Source organism: Dendropsophus ebraccatus, chromosome 12 (assembly GCF_027789765.1).
Source record: "Dendropsophus ebraccatus isolate aDenEbr1 chromosome 12, aDenEbr1.pat, whole genome shotgun sequence".
Taxonomy (NCBI): Eukaryota; Metazoa; Chordata; class Amphibia; order Anura; family Hylidae; genus Dendropsophus; species Dendropsophus ebraccatus.
Window position 1 is genome coordinate 83,826,915 of NC_091465.1, and position 17,662 is coordinate 83,844,576.

The following is a 17,662-nucleotide window of genomic DNA, read 5'->3' on the forward strand; positions in this document are numbered from 1 at the left end:
TCTCTGTTGTCCATAGCAACCAATCACAGCATGGGATTTCCAGGAGCACATATCAAGTGTAAGCTGCGCTGTGATTGGTTGCTGTGTGTAACAGAGAGGGGTTCCCTTTTGGACATAAGAAAACTTGACCTCACACACAGCTCTGCACTACATACTACACACACAGCTCTGCTCTATATACTACACACACAGCTCTGCTCTATATACTACACACACAGTTCTGCTCTATATACTACACACACAGCTCTGCACTACATACTACACACACAGCTCTGCACTACATACTACACACACAGCTCTGCTCTATATACTACACACACAGCCCTGCTCTATATACTACACACACAGCTCTGCTCTATATACTACACACACAGCTCTGCTCTATATACTACACACACAGCTCTGCTCTATATACTACACACACAGCCCTGCTCTACATACTACACACACAGCTCTGCACTACATACTACACACACAGCTCTGCTCTATATACTACACACACAGCCCTGCTCTATATACTACACACACAGCTCTGCACTATATACTACACACAGCTCTGCTCTATATACTACACACACAGCTCTGCTCTATATACTACACACACAGCTCTGCTCTGTATACTACACACACAGCTCTGCTCTATATACTACACACACAGCTCTGCTCTATATACTACACACACAGCTCTGCTCTACATACTACACACACAGCTCTGCTCTATATACTACACACACAGCTCTGCTCTATATACTACACACAGCTCTGCTCTATATACTACACACACAGCTCTGCTCTATATACTACACACACAGCTCTGCTCTATATACTACACACACAGCTCTGCTCTATATACTACACACACAGCTCTGCTCTATATACTACACACACAGCTCTGCTCTATATACTACACACACAGCTCTGCACTACATACTACACACACAGCTCTGCACTACATACTACACACACAGCTCTGCTCTATATACTACACACACAGCTCTGAACTACATACTACACACACAGCTCTGCACTACATACTACACACACAGCTCTGCTCTATATACTACACACACAGCTCTGCACTACATACTACACACACAGCTCTGCACTACATACTACACACACAGCTCTGCACTACATACTACACACACAGCTCTGCACTACATACTACACACACAGCTCTGCTCTATATACTACACACACAGCTCTGCACTACATACTACACACACAGCTCTGCTCTATATACTACACACACAGCTCTGCTCTATATACTACACACACAGCTCTGCTCTATATACTACACACACAGCTCTGCACTACATACTACACACACAGCTCTGCACTACATACTACACACACAGCTCTGCTCTATATACTACACACACAGCTCTGCACTACATACTACACACACAGCTCTGCACTACATACTACACACACAGCTCTGCTCTATATACTACACACACAGCTCTGCACTACATACTACACACACAGCTCTGCTCTATATACTACACACACAGCTCTGCACTACATACTACACACACAGCTCTGCACTACATACTACACACACAGCTCTGCACTACATACTACACACACAGCTCTGCACTACATACTACACACACAGCTCTGCTCTATATACTACACACACAGCTCTGCACTACATACTACACACACAGCTCTGCTCTATATACTACACACACAGCTCTGCTCTATATACTACACACACAGCTCTGCTCTATATACTACACACACAGCTCTGCACTACATACTACACACACAGCTCTGCACTACATACTACACACACAGCTCTGCTCTATATACTACACACACAGCTCTGCACTACATACTACACACACAGCTCTGCACTACATACTACACACACAGCTCTGCTCTATATACTACACACACAGCTCTGCTCTATATACTACACACACAGCTCTGCTCTATATACTACACACACAGCTCTGCTCTATATACTACACACACAGCTCTGCTCTATATACTACACACACAGCTCTGCACTATATACTACACACAGCTCTGCTCTATATACTACACACACAGCTCTGCACTACATACTACACACACAGCTCTGCACTACATACTACACACACAGCTCTGCTCTATATACTACACACAGCTCTGCTCTATACAGGGCCGATGGCGCCCTGTGCGAAACTTTTTTCGCGCCCCCCCCAGGGGATCTGCTGAGACCTCCTCAAGGTGACATAAAGCTCCTACAGCTTCCCACTCCTCCAGACGACATCCAACACCTATCACCCGAGCCATACACACAACTACTACCCCCTCCAGCCATACACACAACTACTACTTATCTATCCATACACACAACTACTACCCCCACCAACCATACACACAAATACTACCCCCACCAGCCATACACACAACTACTACTATCTCCCCCAGCCATACACACAAATACTACTATCTCCCCCAGCCATACACACAACTACTACTCACCCAGTCACACACAACTTCCCCCTCCAGCCATACACACAACTAGTACTTCCCCCTCCAGCCATACACACAACTACTACTTCTCCCAGCCATGTAGTAGTTGTGTGTATGGCTGGAGGGGGAAGTAGTATCCAGTACACACACAAGCACACCTACACATTGAAAATACATTATATAACAGAACACACACTACAAACACATTATATAACAGTACACCCCCCATACACATTATATAGTACAAACATATGCAATGTCACACATATTTAAACACACATTATGCATATATAAACCTCCAGTACACACACATGCACACCTATACATTGAAAATGCATTATCTATATACATATACTTGCACTTACATACATCTAGCTGACAGCTGGTTGTGGATAATGCAACAGCTGATGACTGGGCCCCCTCCTCGAACAAGCGATGCTATTAGGGGGGGGGGGTATATATATCCAGTATTAACAATAATACCAGTATAAAGAAGGAAATATTATCACCATACATATTACTGCTATACTGTTACTGCCCAAATCCTGTATACTGAGACCAATATTACCAATAATACTAGTATACAAGGGGGAAATATTACCACCACACCACAACCACTACCATCACCATCACCACTATATTGTTGCTGACCCAATCCGGTATACTAAATCCATATTACCACCACATACTGATTAACACCACCACATACTGACTAATACCACCGCATACTGACTAACACTGCTGCCACTACTGAATAATCCACTGTACATAGATCACTATCACCTCATCCAGTCATATAGAGGTGGACACAGCTCTACACAGGTTCTGTACACCATATACATTAGAGTGCAGTTATATCAAGTGACTCACAGGGGACGTCTTCTCTGATCAGAGTTGTTCCCCTTTAATTTTCTTCTTCTTCTGCCCTGGGCCATTCTCCAACCACGAATCCACAGAATCTGCTAGACAAATATATTAGGCTCCTCACTCTGGCACCATCCTCATCTCTCTACACACTGCACATCTGTATCGGCCCCTTTACACCCTCATTTAGTGAGTAGGCTGACACTATGTGATCCCCCTCTAGTATATGGCCCCCCCTCTATTCAGCCTCCTTATAGATGGCCCCTTGTTCAGTCTTCCCTATATATGACCCCATGTGCATCTCCTTGAGAACCCCCCTCTGTGTAGTCCCCCCTATAGTATATGGTACCCCTCTTTGTAGCCCTCCCTTATAGATGGCCCCCTCTTTGTAGCCCTCCCTTATAGATGGCCCCCTCTTTGTAGTCCCCCTTACAGATAGCCCCCGTGTTGACCCCCTTATAAATGGCACCCGTGTTGTCCATTCCCTTGTAGATGGCCCCCCCTGTGTTGTCCATCCCCCTTATGTTGTCTCCCTTATAGATTGCCCCATTATGTTGTCTCCCCCTTATGTTGTCCCCCCCTTATAGATTGCCCCTTTGTTGTCTGCCCCCTTATAGATTGCCCCTTTATGTTGTCTGCCCCTTTATAGATTGCCCCCTTATGTTGTCTCCCCCCTTATAGATTGCCCCTTTATGTTGTCTCCCCCCTTATAGATTGCCCCCTTATGTTGTCTCCCCCCTTATAGATTGCCCCCTTATGTTGTCTCCCCCCTTATAGATTGCCCCCTTATGTTGTCTCCCCCTTATAGATTGCCCCTTTATGTTGTCTGCCCCTTTATAGATTGCCCCCTTATGTTGTCTTCCCCTTTATAGATTGCCCCCTTATGTTGTCTGCCCCCTTATAGATTGCCCCTTTATGTTGTCTGCCCCATATACATTGCCCCTTTATGTTGTGTGCCCCATATACATTGCCCCTTTATGTTGTCTGCCCCATATAGATTGCCCCTTTATGTTGTCTGCCCCATATAGATTGCCCCTTTATGTTGTCTGCCCCATATAGATTGCCCCTTTATGTTGTCTGCCCCATATACATTGCCCCTTTATGTTGTCTGCCTCCTTTGTGCAGATTGAAAAAACAAAAACACATAACTCACCTAACATCTCGCTCCCACGCCGCGGCTCTCGTCTTCTGCATCGCCCCCGGCCGATGCGCGCTCTCTGGGCATGTCCCCGGCACCGCACACACCAGTGACCTCAGCGTGCGCCTGTGCCGGAAGTACAAGGACGCTGGCTGACGCTGAGGTCACTGATGCGTGCTCTGCTGGGGAATCCCCAGGGAGCGCGTCAGCTGTAGGCGTACTGTTTGATCAGTCTTGTGACCGCAAGCACTGCTCTGCTTGCGGTCACAAGATTGATAGGACAGTACACGGCGCCCATGAGAAGGCAGAGGGGAGCCCGGGAGGAACAGGCACTGGAGGAGGGCGCCGGGCGGACAGCTAGGGGAGCGCTCTGCCTGAACGCCCCCCAGCTGGCCGGGAGTGATGCGCCCTGTGCAAGCGCACAGGTCGCACACCCCAAAGGCCGGCCCTGGCTCTATATACTACACACACAGCTCTGCACTGCATACTACACACACAGCTCTGCACTACATACTACACACACAGCTCTGCTCTATATACTACACACACAGCTCTGCTCTATATACTACACACACAGCTCTGCACTACATACTACACACACAGCTCTGCACTACATACTACACACACAGCTCTGCTCTATATACTACACACACAGCTCTGCTCTATATACTACACACACAGCTCTGCTCTATATACTACACACACAGCTCTGCTCTATATACTACACACACAGCTCTGCTCTATATACTACACACACAGCTCTGCACTATATACTACACACAGCTCTGCTCTATATACTACACACACAGCTCTGCTCTATATACTACACACACAGCTCTGCTCTATATACTACACACACAGCTCTGCTCTATATACTACACACACAGCTCTGCTCTGTATACTACATACACAGCTCTGCTCTATATACTACACACACAGCTCTGCTCTACATACTACACACACAGCTCTGCTCTATATACTACACACACAGCTCTGCTCTATATACTACACACACAGCTCTGCTCTATATACTACACACACAGCTCTGCTCTATATACTACACACACAGCTCTGCTCTATATACTACACACACAGCTCTGCACTATATACTACACACAGCTCTGCTCTATATACTACACACACAGCTCTGCTCTGTATACTACACACACAGCTCTGCACTATATATCAGTGATTTTCAACCTTTTTTGAGCCACGGCACACTTTTTATACTTAAAAAATCCCGGGGCACACCACCAACCAAAATGGCACAAAATGACACTAAAACTGTACATATTATACATATAGTTAATAATATAGATTCTAAATGTAAATGATTCTAAACTTCTGTCCACCATACTTCTCCCCCCTACTTCTCTCCTGTGCTTCTCTCCACCATACTTCTCCCCCCTACTTCTCTCCTGTGCTTCTCTCCACCATACTTCTTCCCCCTGCTTCTCCCCCATGCTTCTCTCCACCATACTTCTCCCCCCTACTTTTCTCCTGTGCTTCTCTCCACCATACTTCTCCCCCATGCTTCTCTCCTGTGCTTCTCTCCACCATACTTCTCCCCCATGCTTCTCTCCTGTGCTTCTCTCCACCATACTTCTCCCCCCTACTTTTCTCCTGTGCTTCTCTCCACCATACTTCTCCCCCATGCTTCTCTCCTGTGCTTCTCTCCACCATACTTCTCCCCCATGCTTCTCTCCTGTGCTTCTCTCCACCATACTTCTCCCCCATGCTTCTCTCCTGTGCTTCTCTCCACCATACTTCTCCCCCCTACTTTTCTCCTGTGCTTCTCTCCACCATACTTCTCCCCCATGCTTCTCTCCTGTGCTTCTCTCCACCATACTTCTCCCCCATGCTTCTCTCCTGTGCTTCTCTCCACCATACTTCTCCCCCCTGCTTCTCTCCTGTGCTTCTCTCCACCATACTTCTCTCCCCCCTGCTTCTCTCCCCTGTTTTTCCCCCATCCCCAGGTTTCTCTCCCCCATTGTTTTCTCCTGTTTCACAGGGGCACCATAGTTTGGGGAACTTTCCCCGCGGCACACTGGTTGAAAATCACTGCTATATACTATACACACAGCTCTGCTCTATATACTAAACACAGCTCTGCCCTATATACTACACACACAGCTCTGCACTATATACTACACTAATTTACTTCTGTTTGAAAATCTCCAGTCTTCCTGTACTTGTCAGCTGCTGTATGTTCTGTAGGAAGTGGTGTAGTGCTCTCTGCTGCCACCTCTGTCCATGTCAGGAACTGTCCAGAGCAGAAGAGATTTTCTATGGGGCTTTGCTGCTGCTCTGGACAGTTCCTGACATGGACAGAGGTGGCAGCAGAGAGCACTGTGTCAGACTGGAGAAAATACACCACTTCCTGCAGGACATACAGCAGCTGATAAGTACTGGAAGACTGGAGATTTTTTAATAGAAGTAAATTCCAAATCTGTATAAGTTTCTGACACCAGCTGATTTGAAAGAGATTTTTTTTTCGCTGGAGTTCCCCTTTAAGGCTGGGTTCACACTACGTATATTTCAGTCAGTATTGCAACCAAAACCAGGAGTGGATTAAAAACGCAGAAAGGATCTGTTCACACAATGCTGAAATTGAGTGGACGGCCGCCATTTAGTGGCAAATATTTGCTGTTATTTTAGAACAACGGCTGTTATATTAAAATAATAATGGCCGTTATTTACTGTTATATGGCGGCCATCCACTCAATTTCAACATTGTGTGAACAGAGCCTTTCTGTGTTTTTAATCCACTCCTGGTTTTGGTTGCAATACTGACTGAATTATACTGACTGAAATATACGTAGTGTGAACGCAGCCTAAGTCTGTTTCACAAATTGTTAGTTATGCTGCACACTATTGGGAGCAATGTCCTTACAATCCACCACAGTCGCTGGTTTATTCACTATAAGGTTTATTGGAAAATAAGCTGCAGATCTGACAGTGACATCAGCTCCGGCTCTGTACACCTGTTAGAGCGGCCATGTCAGGAGTAGGAGACACACAACGGCCGCAGTCAGGACGCCCATCTGGACGCTTCTTCCACCGCTGCATTCAAACTTCACTTTCACTGCTGTTTCTCCAATATTCACAGATCCGCTGCCCAGACCACAGAAACTCTCTGTTGTGCACCCTTGAAGGATTCCTCCCACTCCTGCGGAGATTTTATGGTTATAGTAAATCAAAAATTCTACAAAAATTCATCAAATTCCACAAAATGTTCAGGGGAGTTAAAATCCCACCATTCTAGTGTCCACAGGATTTCACTATCCTTTATGGGTAACGGAGACAGCGGTGGGTGTGATTGGTTTATTATTACTTGTATGGGAAGAAATGTGTGCTACCAGCTCTGGCCACAAGATGGCAGCAATACAAAAGGAATTTGCATACAGCACGAAGGCCGTACAGACGTTCTGTGTTTCACGGACGGGCTGTTTGTGGAAGGTCTGACGTGGAGTTCCCGTGGAAATCTGTGAAACACGGAACATGTGTAAAAGTCCTTACTCCTCGCTATATATATCGATCTGATAGGGCCTGTACACTTCCTCCCTGCACTCTCCTGGATGCTATACCAGTGCTGTATCTCTGGCATCAAGTATGGATCAACAATAGCTACATAGAGCTATAGAAGAGAAGGGAGGCAAAGCAAAGGCAGCTATGCAGAATCCCTGGAGAAAACTTCCCCTGCTCTGGACAGTTCCTGACATGTACAGAGGTGGCAGCAGAGAGCACTGTGTCAGACTGGAAAGAATATGACACCTCCTGCAGGACATACAGCAGCTGATAAGTACTGGAAGACTGGAGATTTTTAAATAGAAGTAAATCACAACTCTATATAACTTTCTGACACCAGTTTATTTTAAAGAAAAAATATATTCATTGGAGTACCCCTTTAATATGGATTTACCTGGTGAGCTGCTGTTTATTATTATTATTATTATTATTATTATTATTATTATTATTGTTGTTGTTAAAAACAAGCTGAATAAGTTAATATACTAAATGTTCAATGTTTAATAAATGTTCAGGAATAATAATAGTACAAAAATATGAGGGTTATTAAAGGGGACCCGTCACCACTCCTAAGGGGTTTCTTTCTGTACATTGTTGTATTCCCTGTGATAGAGCCATTGTGGATCACCTATTCCTGTAGCTGTGTGATGTGCCGATCCGCTGTAATTCTTACTAGAAATGTATGACTGAATAACCAACTGGGTGTTACCAATAGGGGGTGTGTCCTTCTATAGTCCAGCATTGTCAGCTCTGATTGGATGTAGTTTTATGAAACTAACCGACATTTATTCATGAAGAATCTGCCCTGGTAAATTGGAAACTTATTTTAACCCTGTAAGGACACAGGAGGTAAATGTGTGCCTCTGTGTGGGTAAAGAGGAGATGGCTCCCGTCTATATACCAGGCAGCTCCAGTCAGTCAGTAGATGGGTGCTGCCACTGATAGCTGACATGGAGTGATCACCAGTACTGGCCATTTAACCATTTAGATGCCTTTGTCAAAACTGACAGCTGCATTTAAATGGCCTGGGTCATTGGTGGCACATTGGTCCAGATAGGCTTCCCGCAGCAAGATTTTGGGGATCTAATCCATTGTCAGTGCAGCCCGAGGCCTCCCAGTCTGCCCGGCATCAGCGATTGCTTCAGGCTGAAGCAAGCGAGTGCAGAATCATGGATCAATGCAGTACATGTATACTGCACAGATCCCTATGAGCAATCATAGTATTGCTCATAGAAGTCCCACAGGGGGAGGCTGCAAAAAAAAAAATAAAATAAAAAAAAAAAAAAAAATATATATATATATATATATATATATATATATAAAATAAACATATAAATCAACACCCCCTTTCCTATTTGTTTAAATAAAAAATATAAACAAAATAAATAATAAACCTATTTGGTATCACCGCATGCGGACTCACCCAAACTATTAAATTATCCCCATCCAGATCTCACACGGTAAACGGCGTAAGTGCAAAAAAATCCTGAAATGCAAAACTGCTGCTGACGTTACATCCCAGAAAAAAACTTTAATAAAAAGTGATCAAAAAGTGGCATATACGCCCTACAGACTGAAGGATAAAAAGCGTTATAAGAGTCAGAATAGAGCAATTTTAAGCGCACTTAGGCCGGGTTCACACTGCGTTTTTGCTGTCCGCTTAGCATACCCGTTTTAAAATGACTTTTAACGTACACAGAAACGTGGTCAACAACGCTTTTGTGTACGCTAAAAAAATAGAAAGAAAAAAAAAGCATAAAATGTTTACATTAAACGGACTGAAAAACTGCAGTGTGAACCCGGCCTTATTTATCTATTTATTTTACATTTTTATTTTTTAAGGGTGCGTTCACACCTACAGGATCTGCAGCTGATTTTCTGCAGCAGATTTCAGTTAAATAACTGAACACAGCATCAAATCTGATGCTGTGTTCAGTTATTTAACTGAAATCTGCAGCAGAAAATCAGCTGCAGATTCTGTAGGTGTGAACTCACCATAAAAGTAGTAAAATAAAATAGAATGTTTATCGCTGTAATCGTACCGACTCCCACAAAGTACAATTGGTGTTGCAGAAGATAAGGGCTCGTATGGGTCTGTAGGGGAAAAAAACGAAGGCGATACGGCCTTTCAAAGACAAGGAGGAAAAAACTAAAATGCTAAACCAAAAATTGTCTGTGGCCTTAAAGGGGTTATCTGGCACTACAAAAATATGTCCGCCTTCTTCCAGAGACAGCACCGCTCTTGTCTCCAGGTTGGGGGGCAGGTTTTGTAACTCTGTTCCATTGAAGTGAATGGAGCTCAATTGCAAACCGCACCTGACCTGGAGACAAGAGTGCTGCTGTCTCTGGAAGAAGGCGGCCATGCTTTTGTAGCACTGGATAATCCCTTTAAAGGTTAAAGGAGTTTTCCAGTGCTACAAAAACATGGCCACGTTTCCCCCTCTCCAGGTCAGGTGGGGTTTGCAATTAAGCTTCATTTACTTCAATGGAAGTGAGTTCCGAACCCCACCCAATCTGGAGACAAGAGAAGGGGACGAGTGGCCATGTTTTGTAGTGCTGGATAACCCCTTTAAGGTGAAATAATAGAACTAGAGAAGCTGTAGACGAGTCACCTGTTGTTTCTGCTGTGGCATGGAGACATCGGTTCTCCTGTCCTGTGCACTTTATGGTTGCTGACGACTGACAGGTGGAGCTTAATATATTCACGCAGAACGGACACTCCACACCGTTGGGCTGAGAGCTGATGGGGACATCTATGATGGAGAGGAGAGGGAAAGAGAACTGTGTATTATATAGGGTGTAACATAGCAGAATATAGCCCACTCGGCCACCACGTCTTGGGTCCAGCCTTTTAACTGTATGTGCTCCGGATCAACACTTACAGATAAATGCAGCACTGTAGATTGAGCGAGCGAGGAGCCATTTGCTCCTCGCCCTGCCAATTACTCTTATGGCCACAGGCAGCATTATGCCTCCAGCCACAAGAGGTCGCTCTCTCCCTCTGCACCCCGAAGCACAAGTGACGTCTATTGTGTCCTCGCAGACAGGAAGAAGAGACGTCGGTGTACAGCACTGATGGGTAATTTTTTAATTACAGAAGGGTGGGGGAGGGGTGAGTACATTGGGGTGGGGAGGATAACTACGGAGGGCACAGGGGAGGATGGGATAGATGGGAGGGTCATTTCCTCCTTACCAGTGACCACCATGTTTGTGCCTGTATATAGTCAATGTGACATCTTCAGAGTGAGCGACTTACATTCAGGACCCTCAGGAGTACAGTTATCCGTCTCACAACAAGTCGTGACCATCCGGATTTTCGATGGACTCAAGTCAATGTTCCCCTTTAAGGAACACTCATTTGTAGGTGCGCACGACCTCAAGACATTCTTAAAAGTCTGACCACCTGTGAATGGACACAAAGGAGATTATCTTCTGAAGGTCTGACCCTAAGGAAGATGTACCGGATACACTACGCATTCACCTAGACAACCGCTTGTTATATAGAAGCAGGTGCAGTGATCAGCTGATCACCCCCAGGTTCACATCACGATTTTGCTATCCGTTAATGTATCCGTTCTATGAAAAAACGGATGCTGGTGTACGCCATATGGTTTGATCCGCTTTCTATTGACTTACATTATAAAAGAAATGGACCAAACGGATACAGTTACACGGATTGCAAAATTGTGATGTGAACCAAGCCTTACAATGTGTTACACGCAGCTTTCAGGCTACGGCCGGAGTGATCCTAAGCCATGAACCATTTGATCGCTGCTTTAACAAACTTTATCAAACAAACACATACACACACATATACAATATATCTACACAGTGGTACCTTGGTTTAAGAGTAACTTGGATTAAGTAACTTTGGTTTAAGAGCTCACAGTTATTCAAAATTGTGATTTGGTGTAAGAGCATTGCTTTGGTTTAAGAGCTCCCTGTACTGGGTGGGAGGGGGAGTGGGGGAGGGGCATGGTCTGCATAGCGGGGTCTACAGCCCTGTACTCTGACCCAGGAAGTGTCCCTTCCAAATCATAGCAGATCCACTTCAGACTGGGGCTTACATCAGGGGACAGGACTGTGGAGGTAATCACTTAATAGCTGTAACCCCTCTCTCCCCGGACAGAGAGCACGGCATTTATGTGCCCACATCTGTCCTGCTCATTCCTTCATGCTCCCTGCAGTCTGTCAGCCCTTGTGTTTCCCATTCTCTCCATTGCTGCTATAATGTGCCTGCACTTACACTCAGCTATGCACACTGCTGCTATAATGTGCCTCAGCTATACACACTGCTGCTATAATGTGCCTGCACTTACACTCAGCTGTACACACTGCTGCTGCTATAATGTGCCTGCACTCACACTCAGCTATACAGACTGCTGCTATAACATGCCTGCACTCACTCAGCTATACAAACTGCTGCTATAATGTACATGCACTCACACTCAGCTATACACACTGCTGCTATATTGTGCCTGCACTCCAGGCCCGCTTCTGCCATGAGGCGGAATGAGCCTTCCGCCTCAGGCGGCAGATTTTGAGGTCCGGCAGGGGGCGGCATTATGTCCCCCCTGCTGTCATTTTTGTTAAGTATCAAAAATGACAGCGGCCGCTCACCTGTCCCGTCGCCCGCGCTCTCCACATCCCGTCAGGTCCTGCGATGTCACCCTACAGCTGTCACGGAGCTCCAGGCTGTGGTGAGTGCCCGGGGTCGGTGGGGGACGTGCTGGGGTGATCGGGTCGCTCGGGTCCGCCCCGCGCGACCCAATCACCCCACTCACTCACCACAGCCTGGAGGTCCGTGACAGCTGCAGGGTGACGTCGCGGGACCTGACGGGATGTGGAGACAGCGGAGAGCGCGGGCCGGCTGCGGCGTGGGACAGGTTAGCTGCTGGCTGGGGGGGGGGGGTGGGGGGACGTCAGAGGGGGGCGATGCCGGCCATCACTCGGGGGCGGCCGCCTGAGGTTTGCCTCAGGCGGCAGAGACCCCAGAATCGGCCCTGCTGCACTCACACTCAGTTATACACACTGCTGCTATGATGTGCCTGTACATACACTCAGCTATACACACTGCTGCTATAATGTGCCTGCACTTACACTCCTCCATTCACACTGCTGTATAGAAAAGTTTCTGTCACTTTCCTCCTGTACAGCTATTTCATTCTCACTTCCTGATTGGTCTATGCTGAACTAACCCGCCCTTCCCCATTGCTGTCATGTGACCACACAGACCTCTGACAGCAGCCCTGCTTATCTATTATATATCACATATCCAGCTGCTGTGTTATCAGGGTTATACAGTTACTATACATTATATACCACATGCTGCTATACTGTACAGTAACTTATATATCACATATCCAGCTGCTGCAGTGTTATCAGGGTTATACAGTTACTATACATTATACACCACATGCTGCTATACTGTACAGTAACTTATATATCACATATCCAGCTGCTGTGTTATTAGGGTTATACAGTTACTATACATTATACACCACATACTGATTGCTATACTGTACAGTAACTTATATATCACATATCCAGCTGCTGTGTTATCAGGGTTATACAGTTACTATACATTATATACCACATGCTGCTATACTGTACAGTAACTTATATATCACATATCCAGCTGCTGTTATCAGGGTTATACAGTTACTATACATTATACACCACATGCTGCTATACTGTACAGTAACTTATATATCACATATCCAGCTGCTGTGTTATCAGGGTTATACAGTTACTATACATTATACACCACATACTGATTGCTATACTGTACAGTAACTTATATATCACATATCCAGCTGCTGTGTTATCAGGGTTATACAGTTACTATACATTATATACCACATGCTGATTTCTATACTGTACAGTAACTTATATATCACATATCCAGCTCCTGTGTTATCAGGGTTATACAGTTACTATACATTATACACCACATGCTGCTATACTGTACAGTAACTTATATATCACATATCCAGCTGCTGTGTTATCAGGGTTATACAGTTACTATACATTATATACCACATGCTGCTATACTGTACAGTAACTTATATATCACATATCCAGCTGCTGTGTTATCAGGGTTATACAGTTACTGTACATTATACTCCACATGCTGATTGCTATACTGTACAGTAACTTATATATCACATATCCAGCTGCTGCTGTGTTATCAGGGTTACAAAGTTACTATACATTATATACCACATGCTGCTATACTGTACAGTAACTTATATATCACATATCCAGCTGCTGCTGTGTTATCAGGGTTATACAGTTACTATACATTATATACCACATGCTGCTATACTGTACAGTAACTTATATATCACATATCCAGCTGCTGCTGTGTTATCAGGGTTATACAGTTACTATACATTATATACCACATGCTGCTATACTGTACAGTAACTTATATATCACATATCCAGCTGTTTCTAAATGTTTGTTTCATCTGTTCTAAATGTTATTCAGAATAAAAAATTAACTCACCGATGATGGTTTCTCCGTATGTAGATCCGCACACAAGGCCCGGAGCACAGGTCACGCTGGAACCAGAGCATGTGGTGGAAGAATCCTTACACTCCACACATGAGAGAGCTCGGCCTGCAAATACATGAATTATAGAGATTTCCCAATACTTAATGTGTAATTCTGTCATTTACATTTTTTTTTGCAGAAATCAATAGTACAAGCCATTATAAGAAACTCTGTAATAGGTTTTATTAGGCAAAGAAGCCTCTTTCTGTACTTCCTGTTGTTTCCCAGCCTCCCCCCTCACTTCTTATCTGTACATTATCAGGCAAAGTCGTCTTCATTACAGAGCAGCAAAGTAAAGACGGGTTTGCTGAGTCCCATTATAACCTATGGAGGGGGGAGGGGCCAAGGGGGATGAGTGAGCAGGAAGAGGAGACAAGCAGCCCTGCAGTTTGGAGACTGTCAGATGTGTAGTATGATAATACTTTCTTGTTTAGGTTTTTTTTTTTTCAGGCAATAATTGATAGGTCATCAATATTAGATCTATGGATAGCTAATACCGAGCACCCCCACTGATCAGCTGTTTGTCAGAGCTGTGGTGTATGTATGCACAGTGAAACAGCTCCATACACCGTGTAGTGGCCAAGCTGGGTAACTGCAGCTCAGCCTTCATTCCATTGAAAGGGAGCTGTGCTGCAGTAACCCAGCGTGGCCACTATAGAGCTGTCTGGAGCTGTATGGAGTTGTCTGCTTCTTGCAGTGTTTTGCAGTGTATGGCAGGATCATCTGCAAAGGGATGGGACTGCTGCTGGGGAGAGTAGGTTGGCAGCCGGGTGTCAGAGTTAGGTCCATTCAGAAGAATCAGGAAAGGTGTCACAGGTTCAGGGTGAGGTACTGGCAGGGGGGTAAGGGTGAGGTACTAGCAGGGGGCACAGGTTCAGGGTGAGGTACTGGCAGGGGGCACAGGTTCAGGGTGAGGTACTGGCAGGGGGCACAGGCCCATGGTAAGGTACTGGCAGGGGGGTCAGGGTGAGGTACTGGCAGGGGGCACAGGGTCAGGGTGAGGTACTGGCAAGGGGCACAGGTTCAGGGTGAGGTACTGGCAGGGGGCACGGGCCCATGATAAGGTACTGGCAGAGGGGTCTGGGTGAGGTACTAGCAGGGGGCACAGGTTCAGGGTGAGGTACTGGCAGGGGGCACCGGATCAGGGTGAGGTACTGGCAGGGGGCACAGGTTCAGGGTGAGGTACTGGAAGGGGGCACAGGTTCAGGGTGAGGTACTGGCAGGGGGCACAGGTTAAGGGTGAGGTACTGGTAGCGGGCACAGGGTGAGGTACTGGCAGGGGGCACAGGGTTAGAATGAGGTACTGCCAGGGGGGTCAGGGTGAGGTACTAGCAGGGGGCACAGGTTCAGGGTGAGGTACTGGCAGGGGGCACAGGGTCAGGGTGAGGTACTGGCAGGGGGCACAGGTTCAGGGTGAGGTACTGGCAGGGGGCACAGGGTAAGGGTGAGGTACTGGCAGGGGGCACAGGTTCAGGGTGAGGTACTGGCAGGGGGCACAGGGTCAGGGTGAGGTACTGGCAGGGGGCACAGGATCAGGGTGAGGTACTGGTAGGGGGCATAGGTTCAAGGTGAGGTACTGGCAGGGGGCACAGGTTCAGGGTAAGGTATTGGCAGGGGGCACAGCTTCAGGGTGAGGTACTGGCAAGGGGCACAGCTTCAAGGTGAGGTACTAGCAGGGGGCACAGGGTCAGGGTGAGGTACTGGCAGGGGGCACAGGTTCAGGGTATGGTACTGGCAGGGGGCACAGGTTCATGGTGAGGTACTGGCAGGGGGCACAGGTTCAGGGTGAGGTACAGGCAGGGGGCACAGGGTCAGGGTGAGGTACTGGCAGGGGGCACAGGGTCAGGGTGAGGTACTGGCCGGGCCACAGGTTCAGGGTGAGGTATTGGCAGGGGGCACAGGCTCAGGGTGAGGTACTGGCAGGGGGCACAGGTTCAGGGTGAGGTACTGGCAGGGGGCACAGGGTCAGGGTGAGGTACTGGCAGGGGGGTCAGGGTGAGGTACTGGCCGGGGCACAGGTTCAGGGTGAGGTACTGGCAGGGGGCACAGGGTCAGGGTGAGGTACTGGCAGGGGGCACAGGTTCAGGGTGAGGTACTGGCAGGGGGCACAGGTTCAGGGTGAGGTACTGGCAGGGGGCACAGGTTCAGGGTGAGGTACTGGCAGGGGGCACAGGTTCAGGGTGAGGTACTGGCAGGGGGCACAGGGTCAGGGTGAGGTACTGGCAGGTTGAACAGGTTCAGGGTGAGGTACTGGCAGGGGGCACAGGGTCAGGGTGAGGTACTGGCAGATGAACACAAAAGAAGGTGACAAATTCAGCTCTGCTACATCTATAAAATGTACCTGTTGCTGCCAGCGCTGAGAGAATGGTGAGGATTCCAAGGACGGACGGCATGATGATGTCTTCTCTTCTTTGGTATCTTGGTATCCAGCAATGTGTAGACGGGGCGCTCATATATATATAGGTATATACAGGGAGGGGCCGGTGAGGAAATCAAAAAAATAAATATAAAAGTCATCTGAGACTTTTTGGCTTATAATTTTATGTAAACTAGTTTTATTATGTTGTAGTTTATAGGTGTTAGTGGGGAGAGTTGTCAGAGGTGCGGCCTGATCTTCTTACTCATGGGACCATGGGAGTAGTGTAGTTATCATAGATCCTTGGTACGAACTATGGTGGTCGATATTAGGCTATATCCAGAATTTGGTCACATGACATCCCACAAAAATTGTAATAAAAAGGGCTAAAAAATTCAGATGGTGCCGATAAAAGCTTCATAGACCGAAAAGAGACAAAATTGTAGTGGTCAGAAAATGAAAATGAGAATGATTTTTTATTAACCCCTTAGAGGACTGGGCCAATTTACTTTTTTGCATTTCCCTCCTTGTGCTTAAAAGCCCATAGCAGTTGCATTTTTTCACCTAGAAACCCACATGAGCCCTTATTTTTTGCATCACTAATTGTACATTGCAATGATAGGCTGAATTTGTTCATAAAGTACACTGCAAAAGCAGGAAAAAATTGTGGTGAAATTGAAAAATAAAAAATAAAAAAAACCTTTATTTATTTATTTATTTTACACCGTTTGCCCATGGGTTATATATGTTAT

At 46.2% G+C, this 17,662-nt stretch overlaps 1 protein-coding gene across 1 annotated transcript; it reads right to left on the reverse strand.

Moving 5' to 3' along the window:
• Positions 1 to 7,380: 7,380 nt before the first annotated feature.
• LOC138769381 (phospholipase A2 inhibitor and Ly6/PLAUR domain-containing protein-like) lies at positions 7,381 to 16,972 on the reverse strand. The gene is made up of 5 exons (XM_069947805.1): positions 16,896 to 16,972; positions 14,507 to 14,620; positions 11,253 to 11,399; positions 10,609 to 10,749; positions 7,381 to 7,637 (listed from the first exon to the last, which is right to left on the reverse strand). The coding sequence occupies exons 1-5, from the start codon at positions 16,945 to 16,947 to the stop codon at positions 7,456 to 7,458; spliced, it is 636 nt and encodes a 211-aa protein (XP_069803906.1). The 5' UTR covers positions 16,948 to 16,972; the 3' UTR covers positions 7,381 to 7,455.
• Positions 16,973 to 17,662: the final 690 nt, after the last annotated feature.

Coding starts and splice junctions, on each gene's coding strand:
- LOC138769381 (XM_069947805.1), bottom strand. CDS start 16,947: ATGCCGTCCGTCCTTGGAATCCTCACCATTCTCTCAGCGCTGGCAGCA. Junction 14,621..16,895: donor CTCAGCGCTGGCAGCAACAG/GTACATTTTATA, acceptor ATGTATTTGCAG/GCCGAGCTCTCTCATGTGTG. Junction 11,400..14,506: donor ATACGGAGAAACCATCATCG/GTGAGTTAATTT, acceptor GTCCATTCACAG/GTGGTCAGACTTTTAAGAAT.